This window comes from Bufo bufo, chromosome 5, assembly GCF_905171765.1.
Source record: "Bufo bufo chromosome 5, aBufBuf1.1, whole genome shotgun sequence".
NCBI lineage: Eukaryota > Metazoa > Chordata > Amphibia > Anura > Bufonidae > Bufo > Bufo bufo.
The window spans coordinates 129,719,451-129,733,118 of NC_053393.1; the positions used below are offsets into that span (position 1 = coordinate 129,719,451).

A 13,668-nucleotide genomic window follows, 5' to 3' on the forward strand; every position below is an offset into this window, starting at 1 on the left:
GTAGCCACCTTTTGCTTTGATTACTGCTTTGCACACTCTTGGCATTCTCTTGATGAGCTTCAAGAGGTAGTCCCCTGAAATGGTTTTCACTTCACAGGTGTGCCGTGTCAGGTTTAATAAGTGGGATTTCTTGCCTTATGAATGGGGTTGGGACCATCAGTTGCGTTGAGGAGAAGTCAGGTGGATACACAGCTGATAGTCCTACTGAATAGACTGTTAGAATTTGTATTATGGCAAGAAAAAAGCAGCTAAGTAAAGAAAAACGAGTGGCCATCATTACTTTAAGAAATGAAGGTCAGTCAGTCAGCCGAAAAATTGGGAAAACTTTGAAAGTAAGGGCTATTTGACCATGAAGGAGAGAGATGGAGTGCTGCGCCAGATGACCTGGCCTCCACAGTCACCGGACCTGAACCCAATCGAGATGGTTTGGGGTGAGCTGGACCGCAGAGTGAAGGCAAAAGGGCCAACAAGTGCTAAGCATCTCTGGGAACTCCTTCAAGACTGTTGGAAGACCATTTCAGGGGCTACCTCTTGAAGCTCATCAAGAGAATGCCAAGAGTGTGCAAAGCAGTAATCAAAGCAAAAGGTGGCTACTTTGAAGAACCTAGAATATGACATATTTTCAGTTGTTTCACACTTGTTTGTTATGTATATAATTCCACATGTGTTAATTCATAGTTTTGATGCCTTCATAGTCATGAAAATAAAGAAAACTCTTTGAATGAGAAGGTGTGTCCAAACTTTTGGTCTGTACTGTGTATATATATATATATATATATATATATATATAAAAAAAAAAATTCTCAAAAAGTAGATGAGCAGCACACACTATGGAGGTGCAATTCCTTAGAGTAGACCACGGACTAGATCCAATTCAAATCTGTGTAGAAAAAATCCAAGGCAGCACACAATAATCCGTGAAAAACAGGGTGTTTATTCCCCCATGTGAGACAGCAACGTTTCAGCTCTCTCTATGGAGCCTTTGTCAAGCCAGCTTGACAAAGGCTCCATAGAGAGAGCTGAAACGTTGCTATCTCACATGGGGGAATAAACACCCTGTTTTTCACGGATTACTGTGTGCTGCCTTGGATTTTTTCTACACAAATTATATATACTGCTCAAAAAAATAAAGGGAACACTTAAACAACACAATGTAACTCCAAGTCAATCACACTTCTGTGAAATCAAACTGTCCACTTAGGAAGCAACACTGAGTGACAATCAATTTCACATGCTGTTGTGCAAATGGGATAGACAACAGGTGGAAATTATAGGCAATTAGCAAGCCACCCCCAATAAAGGAGTGGTTCTGCAGGTGGTGACCACAGACCAATTCTCAGTTCCTATGCTTCCTGGCTGATGTTTTGGTCACTTTTGAATGCTGGTGGTGCTTTCACTCTAGTGGTAGCATGAGACTGAGTCTACAACCCATACAAGTAACATAGTAACATAGTGGCTCAGGTAAGTGCAGCTTATCCAGGATGGCACATCAATGCGAGCTGTGGCAAGAAGGTTTGCTGTGTCCGTCAGCGTAGTGTCCAGAGCATGGAGGCGCTACCAGGAGACAGGCCAGTACATCAGGAGACGTGGAGGAGGCCGTAGGAGGGCAACAACCCAGCAGCAGGACCGCTACCTCCGCCTTTGTGCAAGGAGGAACAGGAGGAGCACTGCCAGAGCCCTGCAAAATGACCTCCAGCAGGCCACAAATGTGCATGTGTCTGCTCAAACTGTCAGAAACAGACTCCATGAGGGTGATATGAGGGCCCGACGTCCACAGGTGGGGTTTGTGCTTACAGCCCAACACCATGCTGGACGTTTGGCATTTGCCAGAGAACACCAAGATTGGCAAATTCGCCACTGGTGCCCTTTGCTCTTCACAGATGAAAGCAGGTTCACACTGAGCACATGTGACAGACGTGACAGTCTTGAGACGCCGTGGAGAACGTTCTGCTGCCTGCAACATCCTCCAGCATGACCGGTTTGGCATTGGGTCAGTAATGGTGTGGGGTGGCATTTCTTTGGAGGGCCGCACAGCCCTCCATGTGCTCGCCAGAGGTAGCCTGACTGCCATTAGGTACCGAGATGAGATCCTCAGACCCCTTGTGAGACCATATGCTGGTGCGGTTGGCCCTGGGTTCCTCCTAATGCAAGACAATACTAGACCTCATGTGGCTGGAGTGTGTCAGCAGTTCCTGCAAGATGAAGGCATTGATGCTATGGACTGGCCCGCCCGTTCCCCAGACCTGAATCCAATTGAGCACATCTGGGACATCATGTCTCGCTCTATCCACCAACGTCGCATTGCACCACAGACTGTCCAGGAGTTGGCAGATGCTTTAGTCCAGGTCTGGGAGGAGATCCCTCAGGAGACCGTCCGCCACCTCATCAGGAGCATGCGCAGGCGTTGTAGGGAGGTCATACAGGCACGTGGAGGCCACACACACTACTGAGCCTCATTTTGACTTGTTTTAAGGACATTACATCAAAGTTGGATCAGCCTGTAGTGTGTTTTTCCACTTTAATTTTGACTGTGACTCCAAATCCAGACCTCCATGGGTTGAAAATTTTGATTTCCATTTTTTTAATTTTTGTGTGATTTTGTTGTCAGCACATTCAACTATGTAAAGAACAAAGTATTTCAGAAGAATATTTAACTAATTCAGATCTAGGATGTTATTTTTGTGTTCCCTTAATTTTTTTGAGCTGTGTGTGTGTGTGTGTGTGTGTGTGTGTGTGTGTGTGTGTGTGTGTGTGTATGTGTGTATGTGTGTGTGTATGTGTGTATGTATATATGTATATATATATATCTATCTCATGATATCAAAATGGGCATGTCTAATACTAGACATCAATATGGAATGCTAAATACATTCCGTCCCCTTCTAACCAACTACACATCACATGACTTCAAGATGGGCAAATCCATTCAAAGATATAATTTAGAAGAGATAACTGTATCCTTCCGCCCCATCCTGGACTGTTTTCACACATATGACTTTGGTAAGACTATTAAAGACATAACAGGGATCTCGGATCTTTGCTAGACCATATCTTAAATGGGAAGGACTTGAAACAAGTCTTTCCTGTGGGAATCCATCACTTAGCTTGGCGAAGAATGATATACACTGCTCAAAAAAATAAAGGGAACACATCCTAGATCTGAATTAATTAAATATTCTTCTGAAATACTTTGTTCTTTACATAGTTGAATGTGCTGACAACAAAATCACACAAAAATTAAAAAATGGAAATCAAATTTTTTTAACCCATGGAGGTCTGGATTTGGAGTCACACTCAAAATTAAAGTGGAAAAACACACTACAGGCTGATCCAACTTTGATGTAATGTCCTTAAAACAAGTCAAAATGAGGCTCAGTAGTGTGTGTGTGGCCTCCACTTGCCTGTATGACCTCCCTACAACGCCTGTGCATGCTCCTGGTGAGGTGGCGGACGGTCTCCTGAGGGATCTCCTCCCAGACCTGGACTAAAGCATCTGCCAACTCCTGGACAGTCTGTGGTGCAACGTGACGTTGGTGGATAGAGCGAGACATGATGTCCCGGATGTGCTCAATTGGATTCAGGTCTGGGGAACGGGCGGTCCAGTCCATAGCATCAATGCCTTCGTCTTGCAGGAACTGCTGACACACTCCAGCCACATGAGGTCTAGCACTGTCTTGCATTAGGAGGAACCCAGGGCCAACCACACCAGCATATGGTCTCACAAGGGGTCTGAGGATCTCATCTCGGTACCTAATGGCAGTCAGGCTACCTCTGGCGAGCACATGGAGGGCTGTGCGGCCCTCCAAAGAAATGCCACCCCACACCATTACTGACCCAATGCCAAACCGGTTGTGGCGAAACCGACCTCGCCACTGGGTTTTGGAGAGGACTGGCTGCTGGCCTCTTGCCCCAGGATTATGGGCCATATACTAACTTTTAAACCCCTGATCCGATTCAAGTGAATTTTGGATAGGTTTGTCCCCACGTTATACTGTTTGAATTAATGTAAGTTATATGTATGGCCAATGTAAACTCACAAAGTTGTAACAATCTATAATAATTGTAACTTGTCAGCTTGGGAGGAAAATGCTGGGTGTGTTTCTATTGTGCCATTGTCCCATTGTGTGTTTAAATGGTGATGTCTGTCCTGTTGTATCTACATGTGTATTGGCGATCTCCCTTTGTTCTGGGAGATAATTGGATTGCTCCTCAGGTTGTCTCCAGACAGAGGGGAGGAGACCATGATGCATTGTGGGGATATGTTGTCCTATGTCAGTCTTCATTCTGGTCCTCTGGGGGCGTGAACGATTGGTTGCTGTAGTTACATTGTATGTGTTGTTAATTATTGATTGGTTGTATTTCAAACCCCTGTGGGCAGTACTATGTTTGTGGTTTATGAATAAAAGAGGCTGTACGTGAAGTACAGTCAGATGACTGTTTGACCCTCAACACGGAGCCTTGTCTCGTTATTGGGGGGGATTCACTGTATGCTGTTAGAAGACCGATTGCCAGGATTGTATGCCTTTCCTGTTCGTCTGCTAGCAGCTATTCGTGAGGTTCCAGTTTGGAGTGCTACTTTGTATCCAGTTCGGGACATTGGTGTTCTGCAGTAGCTGTGCCTGTGTCTCAGAAAGGGGCTTATCGCCTGAACGGAGTTTAACCCCTTGTCTGCTGAAACGGTCCGTTACACCGGTCATGCTGGAGGATGTTGCAGGCAGCAGAACGTTCTCCACGGCATCTCCAGACTCTGTCACGTCTGTCACATGTGCTCAGTGTGAACCTGCTTTCATCTGTGAAGAGCACAGGGCGCCAGTGGCGAATTTGCCAATCTTGGTGTTCTCTGGCAAATGCCAAACGTCCTGCACGGTGTTGGGCTGTAAGCACAACCCCCACCTGTGGACGTCGGGCCCTCATATCACCCTCATGAAGTCTGTTTCTGACCGTTTGAGCAGACACATGCACATTTGTGGCCTGCTGGAGGTCATTTTGCAGGGCTCTGGCAGTGCTCCTCCTGTTCTTTCTTGCACAAAGGCGGAGGTAGAGGTCCTGCTGCTGGGTTGTTGCCCTCCTCCGCGTCTCCTGATGTACTGGCCTGTCTCCTGGTAGCGCCTCCATGCTCTGGACACTACGCTGACAGACACAGCAAACCTTCTTGCCACAGCTCGCATTGATGTGCCATCCTGGATAAGCTGCACTACCTAAGCCACTTGTGTGGGTTGTAGACTCCGTCTCATGCTACCACTAGAGTGAAAGCACCGCCAGCATTCAAAAGTGACCAAAACATCAGCCAGGAAGCATAGGAACTGAGAAGCGGTCTGTGGTCACCACCTGCAGAACCACTCCTTTATTGGGGGTGTCTTGCTAATTGCCTATAATTTCCACCTGTTGTCTATCCCATTTGCACAACAGCATGTGAAATTGATTGTCACTCAGTGTTGCTTCCTTAGTGGAAAGTTTGATTTCACAGAAGTGTGATTGACTTGGAGTTACATTGTGTTGTTTAAGTGTTCCCTTTATTTTTTTGAGCAGTGTATATATATTCAATTATATTTTAGGTTGTCTACAATTCACCATGTCATGATTTTAAGAAGTTATGACAAATTTTATAAATTTTTTTATGGTTAATTATTTTTATGACTAATAATTCTTGATTGAATTATTACCCCCCCCCCCCCCCCCCCCCCCCCCCCCCCCGACAGTGTAGGGCTGCAGTAAACTATTTTTACGATTTAATAAAGTACTCTAATAAGAAAAAATGAATTAATAGACTGTTTTCCTTTATAAAAACTCATCATTCCCCCGGTCCTATCAGCTCTCCCCCACCCGTGCCTTCAGCTCTTCCCCACCCCAGTCCCATCAGCTCACCCTTCAATGCCACCAGTTCTCCCACTCCCTCCTAGCCATCAGTGCCCACCTGCAGCGCCAGTGAACTAAAATGTCCTGACTATGTGTAAGTCTGTCACAAGCCGGGATCCCGCGAAGGACCCCCGAGACGTCCGGCAAGGCAGGATATTGGGAAACGGGCTATGGACCACGGAAACTTTAATACAAAATTACAGAAGCAAATATAACAGAAGTGCCGAAGAGTACTGTACAAACAGCGGGAGAACCCACTGTGCTGCTTACGGTTGGCACCCTAAAGGGGCGTGACTAAGCAGCTACCTGGACTTCACTAGGGCCCCTGGTGGTGGCGATAGACTTTGCCATTAGGGTAGCTGCCAGGTGCCACTCCAGAGCTGGACCCGTACCGTAGCAACTGGTCCGACAGTACATACAGTAACCAGGCTTGAAGGGAATCCAGGCTAGGACAGGAATAATCAAATTACAGGCATAACGGAATACAGGACAGAGCCAGAAGCAGTTTTCTGCGCCACAAGCAATGGCAGCTAGACAGCCCCAGGCAGAGCTGCACACAGGTGGCAGTTCCCCCTCCAGGGAAGCCAGGGACCCACTTATGCAGGCGGACAATACAGACATCAGCAGAAGCAGAGTAAACTGCCACAAACTGTCATAACAGAAACGGATAACTGACACAGTTAAAGAGGACCTTTCACCAGAGGAAGGCCTCTAAACTAACTATACAGAAGTGTAGAGCGGCGCCCAGGGATCCCCCTGCACTTACTGTTATCCCCGGGCGCCGCTCCGTTCGCCCGGTATAGCCTCCGGTATGCAAGTAGTTAGGCTCCACCCACTTGATCCTGCCGGCGTCTTCTTCTCCTATGCTGTAGCGCTGGCCAGTCGCAGCACTCAGCTCATAGCCTGGCTATGAGCTGAGTGCTGCGATTGGCCAGCGCTACAGCATAGGAGAAGACTACTCCGGCAGGATCAAGTGGGTGGAGCCTAACTACTTGCATACCGGAGGCTATACCGGGCGAACGGAGCGGCGCCCGGGGATAACAGTAAGTGCAGGGGGATCCCTGGGCGCCGCTCTACACTTCTGTATAGTTAGTTTAGAGGCTTTCCTCTGGTGAAAGGTCCTCTTTAAGCACTGCTAGGCGCTCAGATGCAGGTACGCCCTGCTAGGCGATAGACAGAACATGGCATTCAAACAGGACAAACAACAAGGCAGAACCACGCCAAGGTATGGCAGGCAAGGTCCCAAAGGGTGAGCAGCATGGGGCAAGGTAAAACAGACCGACAGAACAAAACTGAACCAAGGAAGACTGACCCAGACACTGAGGGATCACAGGAATAAATACCAGCTCCGTGAGTGCAGCTGAGAAGCCATGCCCACAGAACCAAGCAGGGAACATTAAACCCATCAGAACTACTCAGGGGAGCTAACCCTTACAGGAAAGGGAACAGAAACTACAGCGTGGAAAGCTGCCGTACAGGCGTTGCCCATGGCAAGCAAACACAAGGTCAGGATACAGAAACAGGACTACAGATGCAGTCAAAGGGGTACACACTTACACAGGCTAGTTCACACGTGAAGCTGCAGCCTGCACTGAGACACAGCCAGTACGCCAGGGGACATGCAGCCAGCCTACACAACAACACACGTCACTGAACCGCACTGTTATAATGTCTGTATCCAAAGCAGCGTTGTGCGAGCAGGCGGTTGACCACGGAGCGTGAGTAATAGCAAGCTCTTTACTCACACTCTGTGGTCACATGGCACAAACAAATGTATTAATCGATTTAATTTGAGTAATCGTTTCAGCCCTAGTTGGGTGATTACTAAATCCTCCAGTCAACATGATGACTTTTTTATTTTGCAGTAGAAACATGTCTCCAGCAAAAGATCAGACCACTTACTCAAACTTATGCCTTGACAGTTGTCCAGATTTGTAGGAATTCTTACTCTCCTTTTCATGGGGTTTTCCTGGAACTTGCCTCAGGAGGATGATCTTACAAGTAGTGCTCCCTCCTTAGGGTTTAACTCCTCCACTGTCCTCTCTGGTGCTGCCATGGGTGAAGAGGGAAAAAAGATAATTACACTTATTGTTAATCTGATTTTCCAGAACCCATGACAACGCCTCTTAGGGTCCTTTTACAAGTACTATTTTAGGTGGATCAGAAGGGCAGAGCAAGTATATACTTTTCTATTCCTTGGTTGGGCTTCAAAAATGGCACCGAAATTGCTTGTGTGAAAGCATTCTTACAAAACAGGAGGTTTTGTTCAACTAGTCATATCTGATTTTTCAAACTTTGATTTTAAAACTTTAGTTTTTGATAATTATAACACTTGCCAAACACAGATGATACAACAAGAGATGATGTAAATTTTAAAGTGTAACCTTTTTGTAGTTATTCCACTTAATAGCATTGTCAAACGGCTGCAATTCTTTCAATATATGTTCATGGTTTGGATAATGAACCAGAGCAATTTAAGAACTGCAGTTTATGCCCACCTGTATTCTGTGGATGGGCAGCATATAACAATATGAATGTGTAGAATTGTGTTCAATATATTAAGTGCACATCAACTTTCTACAAGGTGGTAACAGATGTCACTTTCTGCTTTAACAGATCATAATTGGTCTGAAGGTGCAGATACAAAACATTAGGGATGAAGCTGATCTGAATGGAAGAAGGCTAACTGAAGAAAATGAAATGTTGAAGCAGCATTTGAAAGTCAACGTAAGCCTGCATGTATTGCGTTTTGAGCTAGTCCTTCATTTTCCTAACTATGATCAAAGATTATAAATCGGTACTTGCTTTTTACAGGAGCAGGAAATTCGAGGACTCCAGAGCCTGGCAGAGAGAGCTATTCATCTAGAGGCTTCTGTAGCAGAACTTAAGGGACAGCTTGATGAAAGTGGGAAGCTTATGGATGTTGGTGAACCAAAACCCAAAAGAGGCTTGTTCTCCAGCATTAAAAATACCATGAGTGGTACTCCAAAACAGTCTAAAAGTGTAGAGAAAAGTGGGGAAACTACAGGCTTGGCTCGGAAAAAACCTCTGCTGGCTCGTAAATGAGACTTTGATTTATCAATTGATAACTATGAATTTTATCAAACTATTTGTATAAATGAGCTATTTATTGTATGTAACTAATAAACACCAACTTAAAATGTTTCATTTTTATTAATTCCCCCTTGTCGTATACTTAAAATTTACATAGGAAATGTGCAAGAGTGATTCTATAGACTTTTCTGCTGCCTCAGACAAAGGAAAAAATGAAAAAATAATTAAGAAACCTTAGAGCTCACTTCACAAACTACAGAAACTAGAAGATACAAGAAGGTGAAATCATTGAGCAGCAACCAGAGTGTTTAGCAAAAGACAGGGGGAGATTTATCAAACTGCTGTAAAGAAAAACTGGCTTAGTTGCCCATAGCAACCAATCAGATTTCACCATTCATTTTCTAGAGTAGCTTTTGAAAAATTAAAGGTAATCTGACTGGTTGCTATGGGCAACTAAGCCAGTTTACTCCAGGGAGATTTATCAAAACTTGTGTAAAGCAAAACATGATTTCAGACTGTTTGGGATGCACTGGTCAAATATAAAAAAATATATATAAATGCAGCACTTGTGAATTGTTGATTAGTACTGTAACCCCCCTAGTATAGTATGATTCCCCTGTAGTTGCATGTTAGGCTGACACACTGTCAGCCTGATCCTCCTGAAATGGCAGGGAGCTGTCACGATCAGCTTCCTTTAGCAAAATGCTAAACACAGCACTCAAGAGCTTAGATTTACTAATGTGGGTGGGGCTAAATGGGAAAATACTTGTTGCATTCCTTCCCAAAAAACAGTTGCTCCTTGCAGTGTCTAAATTGAGCAGAATATGGCCATGAAAATGTTTTAATTATATTTTTTTCCCAGTACAAAAACTAGAGAAAAAAAATATACAAATGTGCTATTGCCATAATCATACTGACCTGGAGACTGAAGAGCAAAAGTTAGTTTTACCGCATAATGAATGCCATAAAGGCAAAACCCATAAAACTGGCAGAATTTTATATTTTCTAATACCACCCCATTTGAATTTCCAGCTTCCCACTACATCATATGCAATATTAAATCATGCTATTAGAAAGTACAACTTCTCCTGAAAAAAAGTCCTCGTATGGGTATGTGAATGGAAAAAATTGAATTAGTCTTGCCGGTTTCACACAACCTGTATGGCGGCACCTTATGTTGAGATTATCCTCATCCTTCTCCTACCAGCCAGGAACAGGAAAATTTAAAAGGGCCCTTCTTAATCTTCTCCATCAGTGTCTTCTGGACTTGACCAGCTGTAAAGCTTATCACTCATACAATAATTCTCTCCTACTTAATATTCTATACATAATTGAAATAAATTAAAGCTATATACATTAAAATTCATATAACTAAATCTTTTTTAAAATCTGTTTTACTTTTTATTGAAATAAACATTATCACATTAACATCAAGGAGTTCATAGTTTTTTGTATAGTTGAAAATAAGTACAACAACTTACAAAGATATTGGTGTACGCAGACACCCATAACAATTATGGGAAATCAGGATTCATGTGAACATTACAATATTTAAATGATTGAAGTATTGTAACATTGCATTTATTAACACAATAACACCCTTCCCCATTCTGAAAAGAAATTGTGCGGTTCTACACTGCGTGCAGAATTATTAGGCAAATGAGTATTTTGACCACATCATCCTCTTTATGCATGTTGTCTTACTCCAAGCTGTATAGGCTCGAAAGCCTACTACCAATTAAGCATATTAGGTGATGTGCATCTCTGTAATGATAAGGGGTGTGGTCTAATGACATCAACACCCTATATTAGGTGTGCATAATTATTAGGCAACTTCCTTTCCTTTGGCAAAATGGGTCAAAAGAAGGACTTGACAGGCTCAGAAAAGTCAAAAATAGTGAGATATCTTGCAGAGGGATGCAGCACTCTTAAAATTGCAAAGCTTCTGAAGCGTGATCATCGAACAATCAAGCCTTTCATTCAAAATAGTCAACAGGGTCGCAAGAAGCGTGTGGAAAAACCAAGGCGCAAAATAACTGCCCATGAACTGAGAAAAGTCAAGCGTGCAGCTGCCAAGATGCCACTTGCCACCAGTTTGGCCATATTTCAGAGCTGCAACATCACTGGAGTGCCCAAAAGCACAAGGTGTGCAATACTCAGAGACATGGCCAAGGTAAGAAAGGCTGAAAGACGACCACCACTGAACAAGACACACAAGCTGAAACGTCAAGACTGGGCCAAGAAATATCTCAAGACTGATTTTTCTAAGGTTTTATGGACTGATGAAATGAGAGTGAGTCTTGATGGGCCAGATGGATGGGCCCGTGGCTGGATTGGTAAAGGGCAGAGAGCTCCAGTCCGACTCAGACGCCAGCAAGGTGGAGGTGGAGTACTGGTTTGGGCTGGTATCATCAAAGATGAGCTTGTGGGGCCTTTTCGGGTTGAGGATGGAGTCAAGCTCAACTCCCAGTCCTACTGACAGTTTCTGGAAGACACCTTCTTCAAGCAGTGGTACAGGAAGAAGTCGGCATCCTTCAAGAAAAACATGATTTTCATGCAGGACAATGCTCCATCACACGCGTCCAAGTACTCCACAGCGTGGCTGGCAAGAAAGGGTATAAAAGAAGAAAATCTAATGACATGGCCTCCTTGTTCACCTGATCTGAACCCCATTGAGAACCTGTGGTCCATCATCAAATGTGAGATTTACAAGGAGGGAAAACAGTACACCTCTCTGAACAGTGTCTGGGAGGCTGTGGTTGCTGCTGCACGCAATGTTGATGGTGAACAGATCAAAACACTGACAGAATCCATGGATGGCAGGCTTTTGAGTGTCCTTGCAAAGAAAGGTGGCTATTGGTCACTTATTTGTTTTTGAATGTCAGAAATGTATATTTGTGAATGTTGAGATGTTATATTGGTTTCACTGGTAAAAATAAATAATTGAAATGGGTATATATTTGTTTTTTGTTAAGTTGCCTAATAATTATGCACAGTAATAGTCACCTGCACACACAGATATCCCCCTAAAATAGCTAAAACTAAAAACAAACTAAAAACTACTTCCAAAAATATTCAGCTTTGATATTAATGAGTTTTTTGGGTTCATTGAGAACATGGTTGTTGTTCAATAATAAAATTAATCCTCAAATACAACTTGCCTAATAATTCTGCACTCCCTGTATATACTTGATGTATAAGGTACAGTTGTGATAGTCGCTGGCATTCCCTAACAGTCAGAGAAGGAGTAAGGGCCAGAATATCTGTCCATTGTTCCTGGGACAATGCTCCAAGATCCTTTTCCCATTGGACCCTTGCCTTAATGGTGGTAAAGGAGGAGGAAGTATCAATAATATGTCTATATAGCAAGGATATAGCCCTTAGTGGAAGAACCCTTTTAATAACTGTTTAACCACAGGGGGAGAATCAAAAATCCGTACACCCTTGGGAAATTGCGTCTGAAACGCATGTCTCAATTGTAAATACTGTTGGGTAAGCTAAACTCCATCTGATTTGAAGTTGTCCCATGAACACTAGACCCCTCCTTTCCCATGGAGAAAAACCTTCCAGACGAAATATCTCAGGCACTTGAGGGTTACGCCACAGAGGGGTAACCTCACAAAAGCCATTAATACCTATCATACTTTAAAATTTAGACCATACTTTGGGCGCTAGGGACAGAGTAGGGAGTGTGGTCGAGAGTGAGGGACCTAATTCCACCGTGGCAATTGGAGCCCTTTGTTTTGTTATAGATGAAATAATAGCAGCCGAAGAATCCAACTCGTAAGTCTGGAGCCATCCTTTTTAAAATGTTGCAGCTGGGCAGCTATGAAATAGGACAATGGATTTGGTAAAGATAAGCCACCCCCCTCTTTACATTTTTTAGAGCGTTGCAATACTCGAGAATTAGGGATCTAAAAATCCCCTGAATTTTAAACAGCCTTTATGGAATCCAGACTGGGGAGTTATGAAAGATATAGCAACTGAGGCATAAGTACCATTTTTATGAGATTACTGCGACCGATGACTGATAAAGGTAATTTACACCAAATATTAGGTTTTGTGACAAATTTGGCAATCAATGGTTCTATGTTTAGTTTGATGTAATCCGTCGGAGATGAGGTCACCATCACCCCTAAATATTTAAATCTATCAGCTACTTGTAAAGGCAAGCTTTTAACATCTAATGAGGCTGGAAGTGGATCAAGTGAAAGGATCGTGGACTTATCCCAGTTAATGGTGAGTCTGGAAAAATTTCCAAATCTAACAATTTCCTGCATTATAGAATCTATGGAGTACTGCAGGTCCCCTACTATTAGTAATAGGTCATCTGCGTATAATGAAACTCTCTTCCCGATGATCCAGCTGAAAACCCTGCCAGTGTGTCTATGTACGCAACAGACAAGCAAGGGGTTCAATGGCAATTGCAAATAGCAAGGGTGACAAGGGGCATCCCTGCCGAGTACCACTATGTAGATTGAAATATCCGGATAGCAACCCATTTGCCCTAATTCTTGCAACTTGAGTGATATAATAACTACCCAGGAGATAAAACCCTTACCAAAACCCATAGCTGTTATGACCTCCCATAAATAACTCCATTCTATACTGTCGAAGGCCTTAGCAGCGTCCAGTGATTCTTTGTATATTGAGAAACAGTCTCCTTAGATTAACGGCCGTACTTCTATCTGGCATAAACACAGATTGATCTTTGTGTATTATCGGAGATATGACCTTATTTAGCCTATTGGCCAGTAC

At 43.7% G+C, this 13,668-nt stretch overlaps 1 protein-coding gene across 1 annotated transcript in view; it reads left to right on the forward strand.

Moving 5' to 3' along the window:
* LOC121001628 (kinesin-like protein KIF20A) overlaps nucleotides 1-8,973 on the forward strand; it is a 132,729-nt gene extending 123,756 nt beyond the window's left edge. The window contains exons 17-18 of the mRNA XM_040432795.1: nucleotides 8,473-8,583; nucleotides 8,671-8,973. Of these exons, the coding sequence (XP_040288729.1) occupies nucleotides 8,473-8,583; nucleotides 8,671-8,922 (363 nt within the window). The 3' untranslated portion in view covers nucleotides 8,923-8,973. The remainder of the gene's footprint in view (nucleotides 1-8,472; nucleotides 8,584-8,670) is intronic.
* The last annotated feature ends 4,695 nt before the right edge of the window (nucleotides 8,974-13,668 follow it).